The sequence below is a fragment of the Notolepis coatsorum genome, assembly GCF_963971535.1.
Source record: "Notolepis coatsorum genome assembly, chromosome: 8".
Classification (NCBI taxonomy): Eukaryota; Metazoa; Chordata; class Actinopteri; order Aulopiformes; family Paralepididae; genus Notolepis; species Notolepis coatsorum.
Genome location: NC_140172.1, coordinates 27,964,815 through 27,973,529, shown reverse-complemented (window position 1 = coordinate 27,973,529; position 8,715 = coordinate 27,964,815). Strand labels below are relative to the sequence as shown.

Below are 8,715 nucleotides of genomic sequence, written 5' to 3'. Positions count from 1 at the left end.
AGAATAATAATAATAATAACTCAGAGAACAGAGATAATGGAATCTGCATGGAATGGCCGTAGCAATCATTAACCTACCTATAAAACTAGAACTAGTGGTCAAATGAGCACAAATGTCATAAAACCATGTAATAAAATGAACGTTAAGCATTATGTATTACAAGTTAAAACTTAAATGAGTTACATTTAGCAGAAACGAGTGAAATAAGGAGCTATATTTCAAACTGAAGCATCTCCCCTCAGCAGAGAGCATGGCGATAGAACGCCAGGTAGTTTGCAGGCTGTTTGACGAGGAAATGGGCAAAGACACAGCTCGTCACGGATTGGCCAAACGCGTCAGTGGCCAATCAGAGAGCGTCAGTCAGTGCCAATCAGAGAGCGTCTCCGAGAAATGCGGCCTGTTTTGGTAATCACGCGGGACGAACAGGGACCGCCCCCTTGGCCTGTGACGCGGAGGGGGACGACGTCACGCGTTGATGAACTCCTGAAAGATGATCTGAAATAATGAACTCTGTTTTGCCTGCAGTGGCAGAGCAACTTTTCAAAGACATTCAAAAAACATACGAAGAAAAGTCTCAGAGTAAGTCAGTAAAGTCAAGTAAACGTGATGATGACAGCGAGAGTGAGGACCGCGAACATTTGAGCTTTGTTACTGTTTACGCAGCTAACAGCTAATATCAAAGCTGCATGTTGTTACAGTAACTAAGTTAGCTATAACGTGAACCTGGGAGCAGCAGCCAGGAGCGACCGGACCACCGCTCTCTCTGTCGGGCTGGCTGGTCCACAACATGTGTGGTCGCAGCAGCTATTGCGAATTCTCGCTTGTTTTAAAATTAAATCGGTCAACATCACAACAAAGCTAAAGGGTAGACGGTTCTGTTGCTTCTTCCTGTGACTGCTTGGTGTATTCTGATGTTCCAGCTGTAGATGGCGTGTTTGTCTCACAAGAAGTCTGAGTCTACTATTATCAATAGGGGGTATCTGCAGAGCCGCAGAGCCAGGCTGGACGGGTTGGAGGCGGGGCTTCGTGGTCTGGACAAGTATTAGTGGTCTGGACAAGTATTTGCACTACTGCGCACCATTTTCAACTCCACTTTAGTCTCGTTTACATAGATCCCCCATTTTCAACTTAACTTTTGTCTCGTTTACATAGGTACATAGACAGTAATGTTACATCTAGACATTTATGACATACCAGATCTAGTAATAATAGAGTAAACTTGTACATAGACAGTAATGTTACATGATTGATTGATTGATTGAAAACTTTATTAACAGATTGCAGAATGGGTACAATACAGTACAGCTCAATACACACAATTGTTAAGGGGATGCAGACCAGAGAAAGACTTTCGTCTTGTTTCCACCAGGGTCCCCCATTTTCAATTCATCAGGACATATATGACATACATGACATACAGATAGTCAGTACTGCTACATCTATACATTTATGACATACCAGATTTGCAAATACTGTACTGTTTGTGATACAGAAGGAGTCAAGAAAAGGGAGTATATACATTTGACGTAGAAACTGTACATTGGAGGAGGTTGGGTGGGGGGGGTTGGGTACACTGGGATATTGACAACCATACTGGGTAATTTACATTGGAGGTGGTTGGGGGGGGGGGGGGGGGGCACACTGTATAAGCAAGCAAAACTGTACATTGAGGGGGGGGAGACTCTGTACAAACAAACAAAATTGTACATTGGACTATTGACAAAACCATACTAGGTAAATGACTGTACATTGGAGGGGGTTGGGTTAGGATATTTACAGGGGCCAGTGTTGAATTGCAGTCTCCCGTAGGTGTCTCTTGAGAGAGGTTTTGAAAGTGGGTAGTGATCCACATTCCTTTACAGCTTTGGGTAGGGCGTTCCACATTGATGTGGCATAATTGCGAAACGTGTTTAGTCCCTTATTTGAGCCGAATCTGGGTTTAACATGATTTGTGGAGCTCCCTCTGGTGTTGTGATCGTGGTATTCACTGACCTTTGGGAAGTATTTTGCCATGTACATGGGTACCTTGGTCGTGTAGTGTATCTTGTAGACCAGGCCCATTGCAAGTTGCTGTACTCTGTCATCTACTCTAAGCCATCCTAGGTTGTCAAAGTGGGCAGGGGTGAGGTGGGTTCTAGGAGTAAGGTCAAGCAGTAGTCTGACCAGTTTGTTTTGAGATGTTTGTAATTTTGTTTTTAGCACCTTTGAGGTGCTTTGGTACCATGAGGTGCAAGCATAGTCGTAGTACCCCTGAATGAGTGCTCCTGCCAGAGTCTTCAGGGTATTCTTGTTTACCAGAGAGGAGATCCGGTACAAGAATCGAGTTCGTTGGTTGACTTTTTTTATTACATTGGATGCCATTTTGTCACAGGAGAGATTAGCCTCTAGGATGGAACCCAGGTAGGTAATTTCATCTTTCCTTGTGACAATATTGTCACCCACTGTAACTGAGAAGCCGTCGGTCTTGCTGAGTTTGTTATTTGAACCGAAGAGAATGGAATCTGTTTTGCCCATGTGTAATGATAGTTTGTTGTCGGCGAGCCATATGCAGATTTTGCCTAGTTCCGAGCTGAGGTTTTTTTCAACCTGTAACTTGTTCTTGTCAGAGACCAGCAGGGCTGAGTCGTCCGCAAACAGGAACAAGTTGCAGTCACAAGCTGACGACATGTCATTTGCATAAATTAGGAACAGTAGCGGTCCGAGTATGCTTCCTTGTGGAACACCACAGTTCACTGTGAGGGGGGGGGGGATAGGGTACCGTTTACCTCCACCATCTGTTCTCTCCCCTCCAGGTAGGATTGTGTAATGATAGTTTGTTATCAGCGAGCCATATGCAGATTCTGCCTAGTTCCGAGCTGAGGGTTTTTTTCAACCTGTAACTTGTTCTTGTCAGAGACCACATCTAGACATTTATGACATACCAGATCTAGTAATAATAGAGTAAACTTAACTTTCGTCTCGTTTACATAGGTACATAGACAGTAGTGTTACATCTAGACATTTATGATTAGCCGACGCTTTTATCCAAAGCGACTTACAAGTTCTGTACGACAAGCCATCAGGAAGGGCACAACTCTATCAGCTGAGTAACAATGTTCATAAAGTGTTGAGTTGAGTGCTACAGTGTAGGTTAGTTTATTAGGACAAGTGCATGACAGTAAGGTTAGTTAGGGTTAGATTTTTTTTATTTAGATAATGGTTGAAGTAGTGAGTCTTTAGTCGACGGCGAAAGATTGGACCGGTTTCGGCTGTCCTAACTGGGGTGGGTAGTTCATTCCACCATTGTGGGGCAAGGACTAAGAATAGGCGACTTCTCTTTGATGACCCTCCCGGAGCTTGGATAGGAGTAGGAATAAACTGTACATATACAGCACTGTTTGAACCTGGCACACAACATACTTCACATGTCATTTTTCTTTTTGTGGAGACGAAGATGATGAGTACCGGTCTTCTCCTCAGACATATAAAATCAGTTTTTCAATACAAGTACGACTCAGTCAAGACACAGAACATTAGTATGCAAAATAAAAAATGAACACAGATTTTGAGTGTGAATGAAAACTTTATTTCAACAAGATTGCAGAATGGGTACAATACAGTACGGCTCAATACACACAATTGTTAAGGGGATGCAGACCAGAGAAAGAAGTTTTGTCTTGTCTTCTCATACTGAAAACGTGACTGTTAGCACAGAGACGGCTGCAGTTACACACAGGGCCATTTTAGTTTCGCTTTTCAGAATGCAACGTAATGGCAGGCAAGTTAGGCCCAGTCCACACGAGCGCTGGATTTAATATAACCATGATTGTATGTGCGCAGTTGCACTGTTCGGCCACACACAACCGGGGATTTGCTACACTGCAACCCCGGTGAAAGAGTTCTTCTTCTTCTTCTTGTTGTGATGTGAGAAAGAGTTAGGAAAAAATGGACTCTTTATACTCTCAAGTGCTCCAGTCCACACGCATGCGCATACACATTGCGCACTCCAACACATAGCGAGAGAGCCCCCCCCCCCCCCCCTCATCCGCAATACTTGTCCAGACCACTAATACTTGTCCAGACCACGAAGCCCCGCCTCCAACCCGTCCAGCCTGGCTCTGCGGCTCTGCAGATACCCCCTACTCACTATTATAGATGTACTGCCAGCAGGGGCGTATTTGACGCCGGGGACATCGGAAAGTGTCCCCCCCACGTTTTACCGTCCAAAGAGCTGAGTCTGACTACCTGTTCTATTATTATGCAAAGAGCAGTAGATGGGGGTCGCATTCTTGCCCTGCAAGGGCCAAGTACCCACTCGCTAAAGTACTTGTCTTTGCATAATAATAGCTTGGGTCGTCAGCCTAGGTGTGTGTTAAAATACGTCAAACATATTGTTTACACTGTCTTTCTTCTATTATAACCCTCCCAAATCATATTCAGAAAGTATCACAGAGACTTCTATTGACCAAGGAATTAGTTATTATTTCGCGGTTTATTCACATAACGTTATATTGTTTACACTGTCTTTCTTCTATTATAACCCTCCCAAATCATATTCAGAAAGTATCACAGAGACTTCTATTGACCAAGGAATTAGTTATTATTTCGCGGTTTATTCACATAACGTTATATTGTTTACACTGTCTTTCTTCTATTATAACCCTCCCAAATCATATTCAGAAAGTATCACAGAGACTTCTATTGACCAAGGAATTAGTTATTATTTCGCGGTTTATTCACATAACGTTATATTGTTTACACTGTCTTTCTTCTATTATAACCCTCCCAAATCATATTCAGAAAGTATCACAGAGACTTCTATTGACCAAGGAATAGTTATTATTTCGCAGTTTATTCACATAACGTTATATTGTTTACACTGTCTTTCTTCTATTATAACCCTCCCAAATCATATTCAGAAAGGCACACACACAACATATTCCAGTTAACGGTATATTTTTTTAATGATTCGTTATGGCGTAATCAATACTTCCATGCGTATAAATTGCGTTCGCAACCTCCGTGTTTTGGGGGTAGTCATCAGAAACCTCGGATCCGGGATTCACTCCCATCCGTCGGGCAAGAACTGTGGGTTTTCAGCCTCTCTCTCTGGAGCTTAACGGAGTTTCTGGAGGAGCTTGTCGCGGCTCATGCGCATGCGCACGCTCAACCAATCAGAGAGGGGCTTCGCTCAACCAATCAGAGAGGGGTCTGCAGAAATAGAGTTCAACCAATCAGAGAGGGGTCTGCAGAAATGCGGCTACGAAATGTAGAGACGCAGAGGGCGGGGGGCCCCCTAACCCCCCCCCCCCCCCACATCGACGTCACTCGCCACGCCCCCAAATCTGTCCCCGGCACACATTGAGAGAGAGTTACGCCACTGACTGCCAGGGCTCCAGGAGGGCCTTCATCACACGTAGGAGAATAGACACTAACACCATGATATAATGTATATCACAATGTCAAAATATGAACTTTAGCTTCACTCTTGCCATTGTTATCTTCTCACTATATCAGGGGTCCCTGGCTGGGACAAAATCTGAATCAGAATCAATTGGGATTCTGTCATAGAATAGAATAGAATAGAATAGAAGTACTTTATTGATCCCGAGGGAAATTCAGCACCACAGATCGCTCACAATGGACATTAGTAAAACAAATAAGAATAGGAATTAGAATAAGAATAAAATATGTAACATTCTAAAATATACAGTAAAATGTCAAATGTCAATGTCCAGGAAGCTATACCTATAGTAAAAATGTAAATGTACAGGAAGGTGTAAATATAGTAAAAATGTAAATGTACAGGAAGGTATACAGGGATTCACTCTGTGCTCCGTGAGGCACAGTCTGATTGCTGGCTGTTGGTACGAACGAAGGACTTCCTGTGACGAGCATACTGTAGTGTAGATGGTGCATATATTACTAAAATGCATTTTAAACATCGAGCACAGAAATGTAAAAACATAGATGTTCTTTAAAAAGATAGGACTTAAAAGTACATGAACACTGACTTAAATGGGATATTTCACTTTTGTAAAAATGGGTCAAAAATCTGCAGTCTTACCTCCTATGTAAACTAAAGTCATCTACAAGTAAGCGAGCGACCACCGCACCTTGGGGGGAAAGGAATCCCAACCTGAGCATGTCATATAAGGGCAAAATGGGCAGCGTGTGAATAATGGTGAATTCAGGTCTGACAGCATTTAGGTTCTTTTGATTAAATTAATCCTATTTTATAACAAACCTATTAGTTGGCCTTGAATTGCGACTGGTATTTCAGTAGCTGTTCCTACTGTCATCGTTAGAACTCCACTCCACTCAGGTGACACTTTTCATAATTTCTCTGGGTTTTTATTGACATCACGTTCAACCTTACCGTAGGCTAAATCAACACAGGCCACATGACCACATTCAAGATATTTAGTTTCATCTCCCTTTTTTACTTTACTGCCACTATTGTAAAAAAAGATTTGCACTAAGTTCTCTTTTACCTCCTTTATTTCAATCATACATACATTTTTACTTTTTAGCCACTGTTTATACTGTATATAGTCCTGTATAGTGTATGTACATCGTGTCCCATATGTTACTTATGTTTATAGTGTCCTATATGTTACTTTATGTTCATATTAGATTTACACTGTGGGAAGGGGGAAACGTAATTTTATTTGTCTGTATGTCTTGCACATTATGAGAAGCGACAATAAAGCTGACTGAATTTTATTTATTTTTTCTTTTCTTTTTTTGCAGTCCCGGATGACCTGCTGATTGCGTGAGTATATTAATCACTTCATTCCTCCTCCTCGTTTATCCACCATGTCTTTGATGAATACCCCCCCCCCCCCCCCCAACAATGACACGCTGTCTCCAGCTTTGCCTCTTGCAGTCATAAAAAAGGTTCTCTACAGTAACAGCAATAACACCATGGGCAGTTTTCAAGACCACAGTAATCCAGGAACTTGAGTTCTATTTAGAAATGATCCCACTTAGATGACGACATGACGTGAGTGAAGAAGAGAGTGGGTGTTTTACTGGAGAGACCACACTGAAAAGGGTAGCGTGCCCTTTTCACTGTCTGGGTTTTCCATAGTGACTTAGCACTTGGGGAGACGTGATGCCCGGCTGGCACTGCTCTTTATTTGTTGATGAGACATGTGTCCCTGCCAGGGTGCGTTCTGCGGCCGGCGGGGTGCGTCACGGCCACATCCTGTCAGCTTTAGTCAGGAAGCCTCGGGTCTGACAAGCCCCTTCATCATGCCCTTCATCATGCCCTTCATCATGCCCTTCATCATGCCCTTCATCATGCCCTTCATCATGTTCTTCATGTTCTTCATCATAGGGAGAACTGCAACCATCAACTCCTCCCTCAACTCGGGGGTGGTCCCCACCTCCCTAAAACAAGCCAGTCACACCGCTCATAAAAAAACAACCATGAACCCCACCGTCATAGGCAACTATCGTCCTGTCTCTCTTCTCTCCTTCCTTTCTAAAACACTTGAACATGCTGTATCCAGTGGTGCGTTGGTTATGGGACGGGGTTGCACGCCATTCAACCAGGTCTGTGAGCAGGAGCACGCACATGCACGGATGTGCACATGTGTGCACACAAGAATACGCTGCACTTGACTGATGCGCCAACTCGCCAAATACCCACCTGGCAACTTTGCATAACAATAGCTCAGGTCGTCAGGTGTGTTCAAATACGTCCTCAGATACATTCACACAGAACTTGTGAATGAAATGTGTTACATTCCATTCCTAGAGGCAATTAGGCATTGTCTTTATTCTGTGCGCACGTGAGGGAACATGTATGCACACGCGTGCTGCGTCATTAAAACACAGTGCAACCAGGTATGAAATCACCAACGCACCACCAACTTACTGCTTATCTCTTACAGAATTACGACCTAGACCCTAATCAGTCAGGCTTCCGGACTGGCCACTCCACAGAAACGGCCCTCATTGCGGTCACAGAGGCACTTCACTTAGCAAAAGCGAAAGGCCGCTCCTCTGTCCTGATTCTCCTAGATCTATCTGCAGCCTTCGACACAGTCAACCATCAGATCCTCCTTGCGTCCCTCGCAGGAATGGGAGTGGTTGGCTCTGCGCTGACATGGCATCATACCTCAATGACCGCTCCAACCAAGTGTCATGGAGAGGGACCCTGTCGGCCACCCGCCCACTGCGGATGGGTGTCCCCCAGGGCTCGGTCCTAGGACTCCTTCTCTTCTCCCTCTACACTAAATCTCTGGGTAACATTATCACGTCTCATGGCTTCTCCTACCATTGTTATGCCGATGATACTCAACTCTTCCTCTCCTTCCCTCCCTCAGATATCCACGTCTCTGAGCGGATCTCGGCCTGTCTGTCCGACATCTCTGCCTGGATGACGACCAACCACCTCAAACTGAACCTAAGCTAAACAGAATTGCTCCACCTGCCGGCCAAATCCTCCCCCCTGATTGACCTTTCCATCACAGTCGAGAATGCAGCTGTGACCGTGTCCCCGACCGCCAAGAACCTTGGTGTTGTCCTCGACGACCAGTTGAACTTCTCCCCTCACATCGTAGCGACAACCAGAACCTGCAGATTCCTCCTGAGCAACATCAGAAGGATCCGCCTCTTCCTGACAAAAGAAGCCATCCAACTCCTCGTCCAATCAACAGTCATTTCCCTCCTCGACTACTGCAACGCACTGCTTGCTGGCCTATTGGCCACTGCCACCAAGCCTCT

General features: G+C 44.3%; 1 protein-coding gene across 1 annotated transcript in view; it reads left to right on the top strand.

The window, feature by feature from the left end:
• Window positions 1-455: 455 nt before the first annotated feature.
• The window catches only part of zswim7 (zinc finger, SWIM-type containing 7), a 38,769-nt gene continuing 30,509 nt past the window's right edge, over window positions 456-8,715 (top strand). Inside the window, exons 1-2 of the mRNA XM_084320155.1 lie at window positions 456-579; window positions 6,733-6,754. Of these exons, the coding sequence (XP_084176281.1) occupies window positions 504-579; window positions 6,733-6,754 (98 nt within the window). The 5' untranslated portion in view covers window positions 456-503. The remainder of the gene's footprint in view (window positions 580-6,732; window positions 6,755-8,715) is intronic.